The sequence below is a fragment of the Chlorocebus sabaeus genome, chromosome X, assembly GCF_047675955.1.
Source record: "Chlorocebus sabaeus isolate Y175 chromosome X, mChlSab1.0.hap1, whole genome shotgun sequence".
Classification (NCBI taxonomy): Eukaryota; Metazoa; Chordata; class Mammalia; order Primates; family Cercopithecidae; genus Chlorocebus; species Chlorocebus sabaeus.
The window spans coordinates 150,169,261-150,191,273 of NC_132933.1; the positions used below are offsets into that span (position 1 = coordinate 150,169,261).

The 22,013-nt window shown below is 46.9% G+C and overlaps 1 protein-coding gene across 4 annotated transcripts in view; it reads right to left on the reverse strand.

Annotated features, from left to right (window-relative positions):
• Nucleotides 1-1,825: 1,825 nt before the first annotated feature.
• The window catches only part of LOC119623714 (CD99 antigen), a 49,692-nt gene continuing 29,504 nt past the window's right edge, over nucleotides 1,826-22,013 (reverse strand). Inside the window, exons 6-11 of one of the 4 annotated variants that reach the window (XR_012092092.1) lie at nucleotides 21,722-21,769; nucleotides 20,966-21,016; nucleotides 17,394-17,507; nucleotides 10,373-10,391; nucleotides 5,215-5,268; nucleotides 1,826-2,365 (exon numbers count right to left, since the gene is read on the reverse strand). Coding sequence is in view for 3 of the 4 variants with exons in the window: in XM_073013902.1 (XP_072870003.1) it covers nucleotides 2,340-2,365; nucleotides 5,215-5,271; nucleotides 17,394-17,507; nucleotides 20,966-21,016; nucleotides 21,722-21,769 (296 nt within the window). In the remaining variant the exon portion in view is untranslated. Of the gene's footprint in view, nucleotides 2,366-5,214; nucleotides 5,272-10,372; nucleotides 10,392-17,393; nucleotides 17,508-20,965; nucleotides 21,017-21,721; nucleotides 21,770-22,013 lie in introns of those variants that run through there. The other 3 variants (XM_073013900.1, XM_073013902.1, XM_073013901.1) reach the window with 3 other exon arrangements.

The window sequence follows — 22,013 nt, forward strand, 5'->3', positions numbered from 1 at the left end:
ATTGCCTTTCTCTGCATGACTATTTTAACAGCTTCACGTTAGCCTGCCTGTGCGACAGAGGACATACTGGTGATATCCTCATTTTCCGGTGGAGGAAAGTTTATGATGTCAATCCCATTCCGAATATCAGGACTTTAGATCTCTATAAGATTAGCACAAAATGCAAGTGAAGCCCTCTCCAAGCTTTCATAGAGACATGTATTTTGAAAGCCTTAATGGGGAAACAATTCTCAATGTGGAAGAGTTGTCATGTATTGTAGAGAAGAGAACAGGCTTTCAGTTAATCCCAACTTGTTAGAAAGGGTACGAGGGTTTTCTCAGCCACAAGGCTGTTACCCCCACATTAAACCCAACCTTCACATCGAAGTAGTTCCACACTGTGTAAAGACTGGACAGACTGTTCGTAAATTTGTGATATTCAACCCATATGAAACTCAAGACAACGCAGGGAAGTATCTAGGTGCAGGTGAGTATCAGGATGCAGGAAGTACCTGGATGCAGGGAAGTACTGGAAGCAGGGAGTATCTGGACTCAGAGGGTACCTGGATACAGGGGGTAGCTGGATACAGAGAATATCTGGATGCATGGAACATCTGGATGCAGGGAGTTCCTGGATACAAGGGAGTATCTGGACGGAGGAGAGTAACTGGATGGGAGGGAGTATCTGGATAGAAGGGAGTATTCAGATGGAGGAAAATATCTGGAAGGGGGTGTGTGGAAGGAAAAGCATACATGAATAGAAGAGAGCAACTGGATGGAAGAAAGTATCTAGATGAAAGGGATTATCTGGATAGAGGAGAGTATCTAGAAGGAAGGGAGTATGTAGGTACAGGAGAGTAACTGAATGGAAGGGAGTACCTGGATGGGAGTATCTGGATGCAGGGGGCATCTGGATGCAGGGAGTACCTGGATACAAGGGAGTATCTGGATGAGAGAGAGTATCTGGAAGGGAGTATGTGGATAGAGGAGAGTGGATGGGAGTATTTGGATGAAGGAGAGTATCTAGATGGAAGGGAGTAATTGGATGAAAGGGAGTATCTGAATGGAAGACAGTATTTGGATGAAAGGAACATCTGGATGCAGGGAGTATCCAGATATAGGGAGTATCTCAATGGAGGAGAGTACCTGGATGTAAGGAGTATCTGAATGCAGTAAGTACCTAGATTCATAGAGTATCTGGATTCAGGGGAATAACTGGACGCAGGGAGTATGTGAACTCAGTGGGGGTACCAAAATGCAGGCAGTATCTGGATGCAGGAAGCACCTGGCTATAAACCAAAATCTGGATGGAGGAGAGTATCTGGATGTAGGGAGTATCTGGATTCAGACGAGTATCTGAATATATAGAAGCATCTGGAAGCAGGGAGCATCGGGACTCGAGGGGGTACCTAGCTGCAGGGAGATTATCTGGAAACAGGGACTATCTAGATGGAGGAGAGTATCTGGATGTAGGGAGTAGCTGGATTCAGATGAGTATCTGAATATACAGGAGTATCTGGAAGCAGGAAGTATCTGGACTCGGGGCAGGGTACCTAGCTGCGGGGAGAGTATCTGGAAACAAAGTATCTGGATGGAGAAGAGTATCTGGCTGGGAGTATCTGGGTGCAGAAGAGCACCTGTCCCAATGTGGCAGGACACGGGAAAGGAAAAGAGCCCAACAAGGACATTTTGGAAATAAAGAGCTAACACTTAGGCTGAAAATTTGCCTTAAAGCCCCAGAAAAAGAACTTGGAACCCATCCTGTAAATTACCACAGCCTTCTTTAACATCCACCCACAGCAAAACATTTAAGTAAAAAAAAAAAAAAAAAAAAAAAAAAAGTCCGTGGTTTCTAATTTCTTTTTATTAGTCTGACATGAAAAAGAAATATCCCTACAAATGAAAGAAATATTGAAGAAACAAATTGAAGGGCTTACCTTATTTTAATAAAAAAAAAAAAAAACGTCAGGGCTACCAGGGAAGTTTCAGACGTGCTCAATGGACACGTGATTTGTAAACAGCCGAGATTCTGGGGGACGGGGGGGTGCCTCGGTGGGGTTGACATTTGAGTTACGGGGACTTAATAATGGCCAGCCTTTCACATCCCATGGGAAACCCCTCTCCCCCGGGCCTTGGAGAATGGGAGTCCGAGTGCCTATCCCCCTTTGGATGTTTCATCGTTAGTAAACATCATCCACCCAGCAACAACAAGCAAAGCACATGGCAAGATTGAAACAAAGAATCCGCCGTGAACAGAAGGCCTCCGTCTCTGCTCTCACGCAAGTGTCCTTCGGGGAGGAGCCTCAGGCAGCTGTTCTAACCCTGCCGCCAACGCCTGGGCTGTTTCTGCCGACAATCTTCTATTTCTCTAAAAGAGTACGCTGAACTGTGAGAGACAGAGAGAAGAGAAAGTCATTCCCAGTTCCCTGAGCACTCACGTGGACACAGTTCCTAAAACTTTCAGGAGCCGGTGGTTTTATTTCTGCATAAGAAAAATGGGCCCAAAACTCATCACGAAAAAGCAAAACCCTAACTCTCAATCAACTCAATCGATTTCACTGAATGATGCCATTCATATATAAAAAAAAAAAGGATACTGCAGAAAAAGCAGAAGGAAAATGGCAGAAGGCAATTTCCACTAACGACGTCACAGAGACAGTAACAAATGCCTATAACTTACCAAATGGAAGAATAAATCTTCTAAATGAGAGTGTGCAGTTTTTACTGATTTGCAATTACGCCAGGCTGAGATTTTCTGGTCCGTTCATTTAAGTTTTGGAAACTTTATTCTGCATGCCAGTCTTAAAATTACTTTGGAGGGAGAAGCTGGGATTTGGAAGAAGGAATTAAGAACAATGGTATTTTTCTTTCAAAGAGGCTGGCAGAAAACACTGGAATGCCAAGCCCTTCAGGTAATGAGGGCCCCACACATATATACCAATGTACTGGCTAATGAAGCCAGACAACTTCATTAGTGGGCAGAAGAAAGCTTCCTTTTCTCTTCAAGATATAGCTTGTTCTAAACATCTTTCCCTGACTCGAAAGAGCAGTCAACAAGACACTAACTTTCTTTTATTATTATTATTATTATTTTTGAGACAGAGTTGTGCTCTTGTTGCCCAGGCTGGAGTGCAATGGCACGATCTTGGCTCACCACAACCCCCGCCTCCCGGGTTCAAGCGATTCTCCTGCCTCAGGCTTCCAAATAGCTGGAATTACAGGCATGTGCCACCACCCGTGGCTAATTTTTTTTTTTTTTTTTTTAAAGTAGAGACAGGGTTTCTCCATATTGGTCAGGTTGGTCTCGAACTCCCAACCTCAGGTGATCCGCCCGCCTCGGCCTCCCAAAATGTTGGGATTACAGGCATGAGCCACCGCGTCTGGTGAGACACTTAACTTTCTAGAAGTCTCTATCTTTAAAACTGAATGCCAGGCATGGTGGCCCATGCCTGTAATCCCAGCACTTTGGGAGGCCAAGGTGGGCAGATCACTTGAGGTCAGGAGTTCGAGACCAGTCTGGAAAACATGGTGAAAGCCCGGTCTCTACTGAAAATAGAAAGAAAATTAGTGGGGCATGACGGTAGGTGCCTGTGGTTCCAGCTACTCAGGAGGCTGAGGAAGGAGACTCACTTCAACCCGGGAGGCGGGGGCTGCAGTGAACAAAGGTCGCACCACTGCACTCTGGCGACAGAGAGAGACTCCATCTCAAAAAGAAAAAAAATTAAAATACTTTAAATCATTTCACTAAAAATACATCTCAATTTGACAGCTCCTATTAAAAATAAACGTTGCATCTCTCAGGCAAATGAGAAGGTTCCAATTATGTACAAATGAAAGACAAAACACACGCACATATATACACACAGAAGTGTCTTTCTTGCCATTTTCTTTTTTTTGTTTGTTTTGTTTTTTTTTGTTTTTTTTTTTTGAGACGGAGTCTTGCTCTGTCGCCCAGGCTGGAGTGCAGTGGCCGGATTTCAGCTCACTGCAAGCTCCGCCTCCCAGGTTCACGCCATTCTCCTGCCTCAGCCACTACAGGCGCCCGCCACCATGCCCGGCTAATTTTTTGTATTTTTAGTAGAGACGGGGTTTCACCGTGTTAGCCAGGATGGTCTCGATCTCCTGACCTTGTGATCCACCCGTCTCGGCCTCCCAAAGTGCTGGGATTACAGGGTTGAGCCACCGCGCCTGGCCTTTTCTTGCCATTTTCAAAAGTGCTTCTAATGGCAAAATGCCTTTTACCCTGAGAAGCTTCTCACGAATTAAATAGTCTCTTCTTAACCACATTTTCCACCTGGTTGAGAGGAGTTGTAGAAAGTGATAGCAGGCTGGGTGCGGTCGTTCACGCCTGGAATCCCAGCACTTTGGGAAGCTGAGGTGGGAGGGCTGCTTGAGGTCAGGATGGGCAACATAGTGACACCCTGTCTGCCAACCTAGTGAGACCTTGTCTCCACAAAATAAAAAAACAAATCAGTCGGGCATGGTGGTGCACGCCTGTGGTTCCAGACAATCAGGAGGCTGAGGTGGGAGGATCCCTTGAGCCCAGGAGGTCAGGGCTGCAGTAAGCTATGATCATGCCGCTGCACTCCAGCTTGGGCGACAAAGTGAGACCCTATCTCTAACAACAAAAAAAAGTTGACAGCAAAACTTGACAAGTTATATTTCAGGAGATACATTTCAGGAGGACTTTTAATTCCCAGTGCACGCCAGCCAGCTGTGGACTTCCTGATGATGCAACAATCGTGTGCCACTTGGAACTTTTTTTTTTTGAAATAGTCTCACTGTGTCATCCAGGCTGGAGTGCAGTGGCACGATCTCGGCTCACTGCAACCTCTACCTCTGGGGTTCAAGTGATTCTTCTGCCTTAGCCTCCCAAGTAGGTGGGATTACAGGCGCCCACCACCACACCCAGCTAATTTTGTATTTTTAGTAGAGACGGGGTTTCACCATGTTGACCAGGCTGGTCTCGAACTCCTGGGAAAACTTCCTTAATATTTTGTTAAACAGAGACTTAGGCACATATAGGTCTTCTCTGAAGGCCCAGGCCCTAGGAAGTTTATACATTCATTGTCTCTTGAAAGTATCCCTCAAAAGCAACGAGACATAAAGGAAGACCTTCAAAGCCATGCAACCAAATTTGAGAATGTGAGCAGGACAGCAAGTTGGGAGAGCATGGAGAAGATAAAATGGGAACACTGGCCACGTGTGCGAACCGCTGTTCCCCGTCCTTCTTACCAGCTGGCTCTGCATTGGCGTTCTGGTGGCTCTCCATGTCCACCTCCCCTTGTTCTGCTGAAAACAAGAAGAAAACACACAGAGAGGCTCAGTGCAACAGAGAACCCTCTCCTCAAAATACACACAAAATACTTGGGCTTTCCTGAGGTTGACGCTCCTATTGCTTGGATGAGAGCACTCAGTTCTGAACCCCAAGACCCACTGGGAATATGGAGTCTAACACTCAACTCAGTGAAGACTTTGCCAGTATTTTTTCTTTTTCTTTTTGTATGAGACGGAGTCTTGCTCTGTCACCCAGGTTGGAGCGCAGTGGTGCCATCTCCGCTCACTGCAAGCTCCGCCTCCCGGGTTCACGCTATTCTCCTGCCTCAGCCTCCCAAATAGCTGGGACTACAGGCACCCGCCACCACACCCAGCTAATTTTTTGTATTTTTAGTAGAGATAGGGTTTCACTGTGTTAGCCAGGATGGCCTCGATCTCCTGACCTTGTGATCCATCCGCCTCGGCCTCCCAAAGTGCTGGGATTACAGGTATGAGCCATCGCGCCCGGCTGCCAGTATTTTTGCATGCATGGCACAGGCAGAGATAAACTTCAACAGGGTAATCCAAGCAGCTTTATTTTCCTCTATTTTAAGGGTTGCTTTCTTCTCCCTAAACACTGAGGAACACGCACATGGAAGCCCTTTCTATACATATACAAATAAAAGTACATGCATCTATGAAAATAAGATTCTTAATAACTGCCCCCAAACTCATCAAACAAATGCACACGGCTGGGTGCGGTGGCTCACGCCTGTAATCCCAGCACTTTGGGAAGCTGAGGCAGGTGGATCACTTGAGGTCAGGAGTTCGAGACCAGCCTGGCCAACATGGTGAAACCCCGTCTCTACTAAAAAATACAAAATTTAGCTGGGTGTGGTGGTGTGCACCTGTACTTCCAGCTACTCAGGAGGCTTAGGCAGGAGGATCGTTTGAACCCAGGAGATGGAGGTTGCAGTGAGCTGAGATCGCACTACTGCACTCCAGCCTAGGTGACAGGGCGAGACTGTCTCAAAATAAAAATAAATAAATAAAAACAAATGCAGAGGCTGGGCACAGTGGCTCACACCTGTAATCCCAGCACTTTGGGAGGCCCAGGTGGGCAGATCACAAGGTCAAGAGATCAAAACCATCCTGGCCAACATGGTGAAACCCTGTCTCTATTAAAAATACAAAAATTAGCTGGGCGTGGTGGTGTGCACCTGTAGTCCCAGCTATTTGGGAGGCTAAGGCAGGAGAATCACTTGAACCCAAGAGGCGGAGGTTGCAGTGAGCCAAGATCATGGCACTGCACTCCAGCGTGGGTGACAGAGCGAGACTGTCCCAAAATAAAAATTAAAATAAATAAAAATAAATGCAGAGAATCTCAGCAGATTAGCATCTTTTCAGTACCTGGGGAAACAGGACTTTCTTTCTTTATATACCCCCCACTGATCATCCTTCTCAGGTTGAATCGGCTCTCCTACCCCGCCTTCTACCTCCCCCAGAATGCAGAGTGAGATAAGTGAGGACTCAGACCACTAAGAGCCGCCCAGGCCACCAAAGGACAAGAGAGCCAAGGGGTCTTGTGTGCCCAGTTTTCTTCCTCCTCCAGCATTTTTCCCCGTCTTGTTTCTATTCCCAAATTTATTTTTTTTAAAATTATTATTAATATTTTTTTGAGACAGAGTTTTGCTCTGTCGCCCAGGCTGGAGTGCAGTGGCACGATCTCAGCTCATTGCAACCTCCGCCTCCTGGGTTCAAGCGATTCTCCTGCCTCAGCCTCCAGAGTAGCTGGGATTACAGGCATGCACCACCATGCCCAGCTAATTTTTTGTATTTCTAATAGAGTTGGGGTTTCACCGTGTTAGCCAGGATGGTCTCAATTTCCTGACCTTGTGATCCGCCCGCCTCAGCCTCCCAAAGTGCTGGGACTATAGGCCTAAGCCATGGCGCCTGGCCCTCTATTCCCAAATTTCTATTTAAAAATGTTTCAAACATGCCACAATGCAAACAGGGTCATCTCCCCAAATGTTGTCGGTGTCGCTTCTTTTCCGACGCACAGCATAAGCCAACAGAATTGGAAACGCGTAAGAGATGCACATATCTATATGTATTTATTTCTTTCCAGTGTTGGTATGAAGAAACACCCACGTTTTCAACACAAAGGGAAGCGGCAGAAGCAGCTCATCGAATCTGTGGCCATGCGTTTCCCACTCACAAAGACCGTACTATTTGTAAAACGGCCCCATCTGTGGTTCGAATGCCTTCATAAAGGGACACGTTTGTATGGTGCAGCAATGTACCTTTTTTTTTTTTTGAGACAGAGTCTCGCTCTGCCACTCAGGCTAGAATACAGTGGCGTGATTGCGGCTCACTGCAACCTCCGCCTCCAGGGTTCACGCCATTCTCCTGCCTCAGCCTCCCGAGTAGCTGGGACTACAGGTGCCCGCCACCACGCCTGGCTAATTTTTTGTATTTTTAGTAGAGACGGGGTTTCACCGTGTTCGCCAGGATAGTCTCAATCTCCTGACCTCGTGCTCTGCCCGCCTCAGTCTCCCAAAGTGCTGGGAGTACAGGTGTGAACCACCGTGCCGAGCCAGGAGTGTAACTTTTAACGACAGCAGCAGAGGCAGCCTCACCAGTTTATACTACACGAACTCATGGTTTCAGCCGTTCTTCCCTAACCACTAAATGACTCCCACAAAAAGAGGCCCAAGTTCTATGATTTAAGAAAGAGAGGAAAAACCCCCAAAGAGGAGAACATTCGAAATGATCTGAAAATATTCAGCACAAATGTCATTTGTTCTGCTGGTGGCAAGTTGTCAACACGGGTGCATTTTGCAGCCAACTGTCCTGGCTAGAAACTGAAAACGTGCATTCATTTCAGAGGACAAATAATTTCTCCTCCCCCCTCATTGGTTAAAAAGCATAAAAGATATTCTTTTTATTCCTGTTAATTTTATAAACCACTACATAAAAGCTGGCAAGTTTTAAAGAGGGAAAAAGTCAATTGAAAAGAATAAAGTCTCACAAGGGCAAAGTCCATCTGGGGCAACAGTTCCAATATCACAGACCTCTCAGGAGAACTGGTCTCATGAGATGCTCCGTACACCCCCACCCACGTACCCTTCCTGTCAAAACTTAGACCAAGCACACCACATCTGACAAGTCAACTTCAAACAATTCGTGGTGCTTTTCTTTCAGGTTAGAAATCATTTTTAGCATTAGAACCATTAAGCAAAGTAATATGCCTTTAATGGGTCCCTATGCTTTGTGAATATATATTTATACACACACACACCATGCACTTGGGGACAATGCTGAGACCATATACCTGCGGATCGCTGTCTATCAGTGGCTAATCTTTAAATGGTGTTAGGACAGACATTTTGGGAAACACACAGGACATTCTGGACTCAGTCCTGTGGTCACTAGGGGGCAGCTTTCATTGCATCAGACTTGAGACACCTTGGGACACATCCTTCAAAGAGTGGGGGGCTGTAAAGGTGACCTCTGTGAGGTGACCAGACCCATGTGGGTCAGGGTTTTGTGCCCTCACACCATACAGTGCCCCAACACAGGAGGATCAAACCATCCGTGCTCAGCTAGAACTACAGCTAAACCATAAGGGAGGCTGTGCCTCATTTCCACAAGAGGGCAAATAAGAAAAGTAAAATAAGAAAAAAGCAAAGGAATATGAAAAAAGAGGAAAACAAGAAAAAAAAAAAAAAGAAATCAGTAAAGTCAAAGAAATAAGAGGAAAAGAATGAAGAAAAATGGAGAATAAAAGTAAAAAAAGAAAAATAAGTAAAATAAGTAAGATTAAAAAAGAAAAAGCAAAAAGGAAAACAAATAAGAAAAAAGAAATAAGAGAAAAAGAAATAAGAAACAAGAAAAGTAAAAGGAATAAGAAAAAAGAAAAAGGGCCAGGCACAGTGGCTCACGCCTGTAATCCCAGCACTTTGGGAGGCTGAGGCAGGCAGATAACCTGAGGTCAGAAGTTCGAGACCAGCTTGGCCAACATGGAGAAACCCCGTCTCTACTAAAAATACAAAAATTAGCTGGGTGTGGGGTGGTGTGTGCCTATAGTCCCAGCTACTCAGGAGGCTGAGGCAGGAGAATCGCTTGAACCCAGGAGGTGGAGGTTGCAGTGAGCCAAGATTGCACCACTGCACTGTAGCCTGGGCAACAGAGTGAGACTTCATCTCAAAAAATAAATCAAAGAAAAATGAAAAAAGAAGAAAAGCAAAAAAAGAAAAAGAAATAACATATAACAAAGAAGAAAAGTAAAATAAATAGAAGGAAAAGAAGTAAGAAAAAATGGAAAGAAAGAAAAAAAGAAATAAGAGAAGTGAAAGAAAAAGAACAAGTTGGTGGACTTCAGAAACGGAAGGAAAATCCAGGTACAATCTGTGTGTTTCAGGCATATGGGAGAATCTGAAGAAGATGCCCGGGGAGGCTCTGTGCTCAGATGTGTGAATAGGGACCCGACCACCCACCAATTCCCAACAGGCCTTAGAATGTGAAGATCAGGAGATGTTCGGGTGATTGCTCAACATACGAATTTTGTTTTTCTAGGAACCAAGATATGCACCTGTTTGGAACACGGATCACAGAAAGAGTTAAGAACCGCTTCATAGGAAGTGCAGTGAGAAATGCAAGTCAAGGGCTGAAAAGGTTGAAGATTTAAAAATCCATGCATGACCTGGAAAGTCAAATCCTTAGGACGTGAGTGAGCTTAACCTAGGATACTGCAGGGAAGTGGGTGGCCACCCCGGGTCCCAGTTTGTTCCCTTGGCAGGGATGGTCTTGGGGACAAAACTCATTAAAACATGAAAGTCACTGCCCTGTTACATTTACGTTTAAAAGAACATATCTGTACTTCTCTTCATTTTCTGAAGCTCTTATGCAGAAATATGATTTGCTATAATGAGCTTCTGTGCATCAACAAAGGCAAAAGCATATGGAATTGAAGGCAGAGAATCCGTCATGTGAGTGAGAATCCCATTGTGGTGGGAATTTGCCAGCGGGGCGAGGGGAGTGGCAGATGGAAGGGTTTGCTTTAAGGCTGCATCTTAGCAGATAAAACGATTACGGTCAGGATGCTCCGCAGGCCTGGGCTGGGTTCTCTGCTCACCCCTAGGTCTTCAGCTCATCTGAAATGGAAGGTTGAAAGAGACAAAAAAATAATAATAAAAAAAGTAAACTGGTGCTAGGTCTGCTTTTGCTGTGCGCTGGGGCCCCCAGCAGCAGGGAGGTGTTAGAAAGAGCTGCTCTGAGCAAGGAGGTAACGGGATAAGAGGCTGAAAGTGTGAGAGCGGGAAGTGGAAACCAAAATTAAGGAGTGGAGGAAGGGAGAGACAGAGGAAGGCAGGGAGGGAGGCAGGGAACAGGGAGGGCAGGAGGGAGGAAGGAAGGAGGGATGGGGGAAAGGAAGGGAGGAAGGCAGAAAGAGAGGGAAGGAACAAGGAGGGAAGGAGGTTGGAAAAAAGGAAAGGGGGAGGTATGGAGAGAGGGAGGAAAGGAGGGAGGAAGAAGTGAAGCAGGGAGGAGGGAAATGAGGGAGGGAGGAAGGGAAGGAAGGAAGAAAAGGAGGGGGGAAGGAGGAAAGGAGGGAGAGAGGAGGAAAGAGGCATGTAAGAAAAGGAGAGATGGATGAAGAGAGGAAGAATAGAGAGAAGAAAAAAGAAAGGAAGGAAGGAAAGGAGGAAGGGATGGAGGGAGAAAAAAGGAAGGATGGAGGGAGAAAAAGGAAAGAAGGAGGGAGGGATGGAAGGAAAGAAGGGAGAGAGAAAAAAGGAAAGAGGTACATAAGAAGAAAAGCGAAGGAAGAAAGAAAGAGGTAGAGAAAAGGAAGAGAGAAAAAGGAAAAAAGGAGGAAACGAAGGAAGGATGGAAGGGAAGGAGGGATGGAAGGGAGGGAGGGAGGAAGAAAGAGAGAGAGTTCAAGAAAGAATGAAAAGAAAGAATTGAGGGCAAAGGAAGAAAGAGAAAAGCAGGGAAGGAAGAGAGGAAAGAAAGGGGGAGGGGTAAAGAAAGGAGGAGGGAAGGAAGAAAGGCAGAGAAGAAGAGAAAGAAGGAGGCACGGAGAGCCAATAGCCCATCTTGCCAAAGCCTCAAGAAACCCACTGTGAGCCCAGGACCCTGGTAAACAGAGCGTTAGGACCAGCCACCACACCCAAAGGACAGCGTCCTTAACACCCCATGCCAACCACGGAAGCTGGGCTTGGTGAGAAGCGGTCAGGCTCCGTGGGGTTAGTGGTCTGAGCCAGGTCCTCCATGAAGCCAACACACCCAGATGCGAAGTCACAGACCCCGAGTGCATGAGAGAAGCAGCTTAAACAGGCCCCTTCATATCATGTGGACAAAAACCAGGGGAAGCCCAAGCACCACAAACTCAAATCTGTAGGAAGGGAAGAAGGGAGGCTGGTGCAAAAGTAATTGTGGTTTTTGCCATTATAAGTAATGGCAACATAGCAAGACTGTGTCTCCACAAAAAAAAAAAAAGGTAAAAGATTAGCTGAGAGCCACCACACTCAGCTAATTTTTTTTACATTTTTTGTAGACACGAGGCCTTGCTATGTTGCTATTACTTTTAATGCCATAACCCGCAGTTAGTTTTGCACCAACATATAACAGACAGAGCCGTCTGATTCCACAAGGAGTTTCTAATCCGTGAGCCCCAAAACCTAACACTGCAAAGCTTCTCGATAAATCTATATCAAGCTATGGGATTTGATGATGGCATCTCCTTGTTGGAAAGATGCGGAAGACTCACCTATGTCTACCCACTTGCCTGGGACTAATTTTAATGCAAATTTAACAAACACTGCAAATTTCAATGCAATGACACAGTCCTGGAAAATGAGTCTGTAACGGTATCCCCAAAACTGGGCATGGTTTCTTTTCTTTCTTTTTCGGAGATAAAGTCTCGCTCTTGTCCCCAGGCTGGAATGCAATGGCTTGATCTTGGCTCACTGCAACCTCCGCCTCCCGGGTTCAAGCGATTCTCCTGCCTCAGTCTCCCAAGTACCTGGGATTACATGTGTGTGCCACCATGCCTGGCTAATTTTTGTATTTTTAGTAAAGCCGAGGTTTCACCATGTTGGTCAGGATGGCCTCAAACTCCTGACCTCAGGTGATCCGCCTGCGTCAGCTTCCCAAAGTGCTGGGATTACAGGCATGAGCCACCGCACCTGGCCCATGGTTTCTTGAAGGACCAGGGCATGCTATACTCACATCCTTCTTATGAAATCTCCAAGCTCCCATAAACCTATGGGATTGCAAGATCTCAAAATCACCATCCCAGAAATCAAACCCATAAAGCAAAATCCTGCCACAGAGGCTGAGGGCTCTGACTTCTTTCGTCTTCCGGATACCTTGATCCAACATTGCAATTCCATGTCTACTAATAAAACTGTGTCACTGAGATAAACATTAAACTCATTTTATAATTCAGGTATAAAAACCAAGATGTGAGTGGACGCAGTTGGAAAAGTCCTCTTTTGAGGCAGCGTCTTGGTATTTATAGAATAGAGCCTTGTTTTCGTTTTCTTTTTTTTCTTTTTTTTTTTTTTTTGAGACAGAGTCTCGCTCTATTGTCCAGGCTGGAGTACAGTGGCACAATCTTGGCTCACGGCAACCTTCGCCTCCCAGGTTCAAGCAATTCACTGCCTCAGCCTCCCAGGTAGCTGGGATTATAGACACCTACAACCAGGCACAGCTAATTTTTGTATTTTTAGTAAAGATGGGGTTTCACCATCTCTTGCTTCTCTTATTATGCTTTATTTATTTTCTTTTTGGTCCTTTGATTTGTGCATTTACAAAAGGCCAAGAAAATCAATCCCTGGACAACTAGAAAGCAAACCAGGAATTGAAAGTTGGACCTTCTGTTAATTTGGCATCAGAATAAAAGACTTATGGAAAATATTAGAAGAAAATTACCCTAGCATCTCAGTAGTATAAAGTGAATCTTGGACTCCCCTGAGTCAATTCTTCAGAAAGGATGCTTTTTTAAAAAAAATTATTTTGGGGGCCGGACGAAGTGGCTCACGCCTATAATTCCAGCACTTTGGGAGGCCGAGGCGGGCAGATCATGAGGTCAGGAGATCAAGATCATCCTGGCTAACACGGTGAAACCCTGTCTCTACTAAAAATATGAAAAATTAGCTGGGCGTGGTGGCACGCGCCTGTAGTCCCAGGTGCTTGGGAGGTGGAGGCAGGAGAATCCCTTGAACCTGGGAGGCAGAGGCTGCAGTGAGCCGAGATCGCGCCACTGCACTCCAGCCTGGGTGACACAGAGAGACTCCGTCTCAAAAAAAAAAAAAAAAAATTAATTTTTATTTTTATATCTAGAGACAGGGTCTCTATCTGTCGTCCAGGCTGGAGTGCAGTGGTGCAATCATGGCTTACTGCAGCTTCCAATTCCTGGGCTCAAGCAATCCTCAGGCCTCAGCCTCCAGAGTAGTTGGGACCACAGGCATACGCAAGCACGCCCAGCTAATTTTTTACATTTTTTGTAGAGATGAGGTTTTGTTATGTTGCCCAAGCTGATCTTGAACTCCTGGGCTCACGCGATCCTCTTTCCTCAGACTCCCAAAGTGCTGGGATTACAGGTATGGGCCACCAGGCCGGGACACATTTGCTTTTGTTCTTGAAAAATCTAGGAAAATTGTTTCTACTCAGTGAGATCTTTCATTGTTCATGCCTGCCCCACCTCCTGCAATAAATGAAGATAATGCTCCCACCCGAGACCAAGACCCAGGGCTGGGGGCGCGGATAAGGCAGAGGAAATATTGTTTTTCCTTTTCCCAACTCTATTTCCAAATTTTTGACCAAATCAAGCCTATTAACCCTCCTGGGTGCCTTCCCAAGTTTGTGTGTCTTGGGATGTGACATGGTGAGGCTCTGTGTCTCCACCCACATCTCATCTTGAATTGTAATTCCCATAATCCCCACGTGTCAAGAGAGAGACCAGGTGGGGGTCACTGAATCATGGCGGAGGTTCCCCCATGCTGTTCTCATGATAATGGGATGGTGCATTGCGTCCCCTTCTGCCATGATTGTAAGTTTCCTGAGGCCTCCCCGCCCATGCTGAACTGTGAATCAATTAAACCTCTTTCCTTCATGAATTACCCAGTCTTAGGCAGTTCTTCATAGCAGTGTGAAAACAGACTAATACAGGAGGTGAATATGAAATAGCATTACAAGATCCCAAAAGTTCCTAACACCGCATACACAAGGTAATAAACATCCTTTGCAACTCATGAATCCAATTTGGGTTGACCCAAAGATTTTCAGAGAATCATCAGTCAGAGATTTTGTAGTTTAATGCGAAAGTGTTCAACAATTATCTGGGATTCTAAAAAAGAGCTAGAGGCCAGGTGCTTTGACTCACGCCTATAATCCCAGCACTTTGGGAGGCCAAGATGGAGGGATCACCTGAGGTCAGGAGTTCGAGACCAGTGTGTTCAACATGGTGAAACCCCGTCTCTACTAAAAACATAAAAATTAGCCGGGTGTGGTGATGCACACCTGTAATTCCAGCTACTTGGGAGGCTGAGGCAGGAGAATTGCTTGAACCCAGGAGGCAGAGGTTGCAGTGAGCCGAGATTGCACCACTGCATTCCACTCGGGGTGACAGAGCGACACTCCGTCTCAAAACAAACAAACAAACAAACAAAAAAAAAAACGAGAGTTTGAAATAAAACATCTAGAATATTACACATCCTGTCCTAGCAAACAAGCCTTCCTTACCTCCTGGTTGAATATTACACTGTGAGTTGAACAGTTTCAGAAAAGAAAAAGAAATGTCATTGAAAAGGAAACACAAATTCCCTTCCATTGTGTCCCTACTGTTTTAACCTCTCTGCTACTTCTAGAAGCAGCAAGAGGGGAGAAGAATGTTTTGCTGTTTGCTTTTTTCCAACGTGGTTCTAATTGTAGGTCTCATAGGCATCTCCTTGAAGGTGGTAATCTGTCCATTTGGGCCTCGCTCAACACTGCCATTCAATCAGCCAAACAGCAGCTGGGCACGGTGGCTTATGCCTGCAATCCCAGCACTTTGGGAGGTCATGGTGGGCAGATCACCCAAGGTCAGGAGTTCGAGACCAGCCTGACCAACATAATGAAACTCCATCTCTACTAAAAAAACAAAAATTAGCCGTGCGTGGTGGTGTGCACCTGTAATCCCAGCTACTTGGGAGGCTGAGGTGGGAGAACCCGGGAGGTGGAGGTTGCAGTGAGCCGAGATGGAGCCATTGCATTCCAGCCTGGGTGACGGACTGAGACTTCATCTCAACAAATAAACAAACAAACAAACAAACAAACACCATTCCCACTAGTCCACCCACCAGGTAGGAGGCAACTGTCTTCCACACACTGCCCAAAACCCCACAGCAAGAATGGCGATATAAACACCAGCAGCTCGTTTAAAGTCTTGAGACCTGAAAGCTGTTTAGGACTCTCCATTTTACACTCTAAATAACGGCTGTGGAGGTCAAATGCTGGAATGATGGAAGATTGCGGGGAAACTCCAACCCTACGGTCTACCTTTGTCCATACCAGCATCTATTCAAATGTTCTAGGAATCTCCCTAAAATCTTCAGGAAGCAGTGCTTTGGGTGGATGACATCAGTGACCAAGAATGAGTCAGGACTTAAGATCTAAGTAGGGTGAGACGTTCAGACACCCAGAGGCGTGAAGGACCCCAGGGGCTCCTCCATAAAACCGTAGTTGTTGGCCGGGTGTGGTGCCTCACACCTGTAATCCCAGCACTTTGGAAGGCTGAGGCGGGTAGATCACTTGAGGTCCGGAGTTGGAGACCAGCCCGGCCAACATGGTGAGACCCAGTCTCTACTAAAAATACAAAAATTAGCCAGGCGTGGTGGCGGGCGCCTATAATCCCAGCTATTCAGGAGGCTGAGGCAGGAGAATCGCTTGAACCTGGGGGGCTGGAGGACGCAGTGAGCCGACATGGCGCCACTGCACTCCAGCCTGGGCAACAAAGCAAAACTCTGCCTCAAGAAAAAAGATAAAAAATAAGAGTAGCTGTTCCCGGTCGATGAGATCCCTGCAAACCACACTGCTTGGTCATGCAAGAGGGAGGCCAGAGCTAAATATAACTGCCCAGTGATGCATGCACGTTAGCTGTGTTCCAAATAGCAGGGTTTACTTCCCAACTTCATGGTGGATCCTAAATGATTTAGGGACTTTTGAATACGAGATCCCAAAGAGCCTGCTGACTGGCCTAGGAGGACTGCAATGGTGAGTACGTGCTCCTCCTAATTCCCCCGTAAATTTTAGTCCCGACCCAAGAAACTTCCCAGGTCCTAGGTGCTTGTGGGTTTTCAGTAGTAACAGAAAGGGAGTGCTGGTTTTTGTTTTGTTTTGTTTTTTGAGACGGAGTCTCGCTCTGTCACCCAGGCTGGAGCGCAGTGGTGCAATCTCGGCTCACTGCAAGCTCTGCCTCCTGGGTTCATGCCATTCTCCTGCCTCAGCCTCCCGAGTAGCTGGGACTACAGGCGCCCACTACCACACCCGGCTAATTTTTTGTATTTTTAATAGAGATGGGGTTTCACCATGTTAGCCAGGATGGTCTCGATCTCCTGACTTCATGATCCACCCATCTCGGCCTCCCAAATTGCTGGGATTACAGCTATGAGCCACTGTGTCCGGCCTTGTGCTGGGTTTTAACTTAACTCTCCTGGGTGAAGAAAGGACCGTGACAGGCCACTCATCACGGCTCTCCTCCTAATGATGACATTGATTGTAAATAACAAGGCAGGAATCATCAGAGCTAAGTGTCTTCCACGTTCGCTCTCTGCAGGGGAACTTGTGGAGGCTTTCCTGCAGGACTGTCTCTAGCCCCCGCAACCATTCCTCGGCGTATGTACCAACCATTTCCCACTTTGTGGACGTAAAAAACCCAAGCACTGCAGCAGTGAGGAACTTGTAACCTTTCACACAACGAAACACAAGGCAGAACAGCCCTGGAATCAAAGCCAGAAGGTCTGATTCCAAAGTTTTAGTGGTTTCACGAACCACCAGTCATCATGCACCTGTTTGGTGCCAGCCCGAGTTTGGTCTCTGCCTTTTAAAGAAAGCAGTTTTCCAATCAGCAAGGCATGAAGCAGCGGCACTGGCGGAGCGAGCCTTACCGTTTTCTTTGAAGCACAGCTTCTTTTTCTGGTAAGCAATAAAGCTAGAGATGGCTCCGGCCACGGCGACCACGACGGCCCCCACAATCCCGGGGATCACACCTGGGGCGTCCGCTGCAGGAGGAAGCACACAGCATCATGACTGAGACACGCACGGTGCAGAGAAGATCCCAGGGAGCAGTGGCTGGCAGAGACAGTCAGTCTGAGAGCACCAAGATCCTCAGAACATCTCAGTCACCCGAGCTGACCGATTTGCAAAGGGAGCACGCCGAGAATGGTACACAGGAAGGCAAAGCAAGGCACAGTCTCCCATCGCCAGTCGTGCTGGGCAGACCTGGTCGGACCGTAGAGGGAGTGGAGCAGGGAGAAAAGAGACATGAAGAGGGGCCAGCGAGGTACAGGAAGAAGCTCAGCAGAACCAAGGCAGAGACAAAGACAGACAAAGACCTACGGAAAGAGAGAGCTGGGTCTGGGCGCAATGGCTCACACCTGTAATCCCAGCACTTTGGGAGGCCAAGGCGGGTGGATGGGTGGATCGCCTGAGGTCAGGAGTTCGAGACCAGCCTGGTCAACATGGTAAAACCTGTCTCTACGAAAAATACAAAGCTGGGAGTAGGGGCGTGCGCCTCTAATCCCAGCTGCTCGGGAGGCTGAGTCTGGAGAATCGCTTGAACCCGGGAGGCGGAGGTTGCAGTGAGCCGAGATCGTGCCACCGCACTCTAGCCTGGGTGACAGAGCAATTCACCATCTCAAAACAAAACAAAACAAAAAAGAAAGAGAGAGCTGGACATCAAACCTGGAGGAAAGAGCCCAGGTAGGGGCAGAAGATGAAGAAGCAAAGACCTGCAATGCTTGGTGCTTTGCCATAGCGTTCTGTATCGTTAGAATATTCCTTTTTCACACCCTGAAAACAGCTTTGGGTTTCAATGCAAATATTTTAAATCCATATCTATTTAATTATTTATTATTATTGTTTATTATTTTGAGATGGGTTCTTACTCTGTCAAACAGGCTGCAGTGCAATGATGCAATCATAGCTCACCGCAATCTTCCTGGGCTTGTGAGATCCTCCCACTTCAGCCTTCCAAGTAGCTGGGACTACAGGTGTGCACCACCATGTCTGGTTAATTACTGTGGTTTTATAGAATTGGGGTCTTGCTATGTTGCCCAGTCTGATTTCGAACTCCCAGCCTAAAGCAACCTGCCTGCCTGGGCCTCCCAAAATGCTGGGATTACATGCATGAGCCACCACACCCAGCCTATTTTTTAAAAAATGTCATTCCAGCAATAATTCTTTTTTGTTTTTGGGAGACAGAGTCTTGCTGTGTTGCCCAGGCTGGAGTGCAATGGTGCAGTCTCAGCTCACTGCAACCTCTGCGTCCCGGGTTCCAGCTAGTCTCCTGCCTCAGCCTCCCAAGTAGCTGGGATTACAGATACGTGCCACCACCACTGGCTAATTTTTTTTTTTTTTTTTTGAAATGCAGTCTTACTTTGTCACCCAGGCTGGAGTGCAGTGGCACGATTTCAGTTCACTGCAGCCTCTGCCTCCCGGGTTCAAGCAATTCTTGTGCCTCTCGAGTAGCTGGGACTATAGGTGCATGCTACATGCCCTGCTAATTTTTGTATTTTTTGTAGAGATGGGGTTTCACCATGTTAACCAGGCTGGTCTCAGACTCCTGACCTCAAGTGATCCACCCACCTTGGCCTCCTGAAGTGCTGGGATTACAGGCGTGAGCCACCACACCTGGCCTAATTTTTGTATTTTTTGTAGAGAAGGGGTTTCACCATGTTGGCCAGGCTGATTTTGAACTCTTGGTCTCAAGCAATCCTCCCGCCTTAGCCTCCCAAAGTGCTGGGATGACAGGTGTGAGCCATGAAAGTGCTGGGATGACAGGTGTGAGCCATGGCACCCAGCCAATGAAGAGATTCTTAATTCCAAATGCCAGATGTGAGCTTTAGAGGACCCTTCTCCAGATAGAATCTTCTCTGCCCTCCATGACGGGGAAGGAGAATTGTCTGACTTTCAGCAAAAACACTGGCTCCAAACATGGTCTGTGGGTGGTGTGTTCACTCGGCCAGTCTTTAATATGTGCAAGACACAGTCATGTCATGGAAAGACTTTTCCAGCTTAGCTACCCCTCCCTGATGAAGTGGCATAGTAAACACGAACTCTCCAGAAGGCCAAGAGCGACGGCCTGCCATAAACATGCCAGACATGGCTTTTCTTAGCTATTTTTTTTTAAATGACCTTGCAGTCCCAGGTGAGGGCTACAGACAGATTACTACCTCTTCAAAGAAAGCCTAGAATTCAAGAACTGTATCCATAAAAATAATAACTACCTAAAACAAGGGTAGACTACCCACTTTTCTTTTTCCGCAAACATTTTAAGAATTCACATTTTATCAGCGATTAAAATGGCAAACAGGTATTAAAATCTTTGGCCAAGTTAGTACCTCTTCTGCCAAAGAAGCTGCTTAAAACCAGGCATTTTGCTAGAAGCAAAGTCCATGAGAATTTGAGAGATGTGAGACACTAAAATACGAAGCTATTGTCCTCGCCCTCCCTCTCTTCTGTCTCTCCTCTCTCCTTCCCTCTTTCCTTCTTTTCCTTCTTTTCTTCTGTTTCCCTCTCTCCTTCCTTCCTTTCCTCCCTTCTCCTTCATTCCTTCCTTCCTTTCCTCCTCCCTTCTCCTGCTTTCCTTCTTTCCCCCCCTCCCTCCCCTCTTTCCCTTCCCTCCCTCCCTCCCTTCTTCTTCCTCCTCCCTTCCTCTTTTCCCTCCCTCCGTCTTTCTTGTCCTTCCTTCCTCCCTCCCTCCTCCCTCCCTCCCTTCCTCTTTCTTTTCCTTCCTCCCTTCCTCCCACCCTCCCTTCCTCCTCCCTTCCTTCCTCCCTTCCCTCTCTTCCTTCCTTCTTTCCTTCTTTCCTCCTTCCTTCCTTCTCTCTCTCCATCCCTCCTTCCTTCTTTCCTTCCCTTCTTCCTTCCTCCCTACTTTCTCTTTCTCTTACCTCATTTTTTTTTTTCTTTACAGTTTTAAAAGGAATTCTTTCTGTTGTTATTTTCTTGTCCCATCTAAGGGAAAAGGTTATGAAAAAGGAGACAGGAGATACATCACCAGCACTTTCATGGAGAACATAATGCCTGTTACAGCCAGGGTGGAAGCAATCCACATTCCCACCTCCCACTTGGTCACTGACGTTCTCAAGGGCCAAGTGCAACCGAGGATGCCACGTCACAAGCTTCTGATCGTTAGGGTGAGTGTAGGAGCTTTAGTAAACACAAGGACAAGGCTAAGCATGATGTAGGGATCAGATCGCCAGCCAGAGCATCATGGGCAGGTGACCAAATGTAAAATCTGGGTCACGTGGGCACCTGGAACAGGGCTGGTTTGCTGGGGGGACCTCTGTGGCTATACCACTTGGGAGCACTGGGCACAGAACACCCGTGTCTCCTGCCAGTAGCTTCAGGAGGCCGATGCCAGTGTAGTCTGCCAGCTCTCAGACATTCTGCTTCCCCTTCTCAACATCACATGGGAGAGACAAGAAGAAAAACGGCAGAAGCCAGGTGCACCTACCCTCCTCCCCTTCTTTCCTGTGGCTTCCTCCACCATCACCGCCTCCTTTTCCTGCAACACAAAAGCAACGTCTGCTGACAATCTGTACCTGGAAGATTTGGGATCAAGGAAAAATTCACAGCCAGGACTGTGAAGAGGCTGGGGTCCTGCTTCTTACACTCTACGGGGATACATGTTACCCAGCTACAGAGCTTGAGTCCTGCCTATTACACTCTGTGGGGGTGCATGTTACACAGCTGTATAGCTGGGATGCTGCCTGTTACACTCTATGGGAGTGCATGTTACCCAGCTACAGAGCTGGGGTGCTGCCTGTTACACTCGAGGGGTACTCTGAGAACCTGTACTCCCAGGCATTATCTCTTTATTCTTAGGGCTTTAATATTCACGTTCCTTAAATTACAGAAAACAGCCCAATAAAACGAAGCTGAAACAACACTAGCTATTCGCAAGAATACACAGGTGAATGGATGGGTGAGGAGGTGGTGAGAAGGGCCCATTCAACAGGCCCTGTCCCTCAGAAAAGTGGGGCAGCTGCCTGGGCCCTGAACTCTTCTCCCAGGACCGATCCTCTATGGGGCGGCCTTTACTTCCCACATCCTTGAAGCCTCAGCAAACGGGCAGTTCCCACAGAAATGACTGAACATTTCACTGTGAGTTCACAGAGGGCTGAGAGTTTAGACCCTGTAGTGATTCTGCAGAGCAGGTGGGCATCATGGGATGGAGAGAGAAAAGAGACAGAAAACAAGGTAACTGTACCTTCTCCACCTGAAACGCCATCTGCAAGGTCAGCATCTGAGAAGCTACCTAGGAAAGAAAATACAGCATCATCTGTCAACCTGGAACTCCTCCAAGGGTTTTCATGTCTTAGAATAAAGGAAAAACTCAGGAAAACCAGCCTGTTCATCAACATAGTGAAATCCCATCTCTACTAAGAATATAAAAATTAGCTGGGTGTGGTGACAGGCACATGTAATCCCAGCTACTTGGGAGGATGAGGCAGGAGAATCACTTGAACCCTGGAGGTGGAGGTTGCAGTGAGCCAAGATGG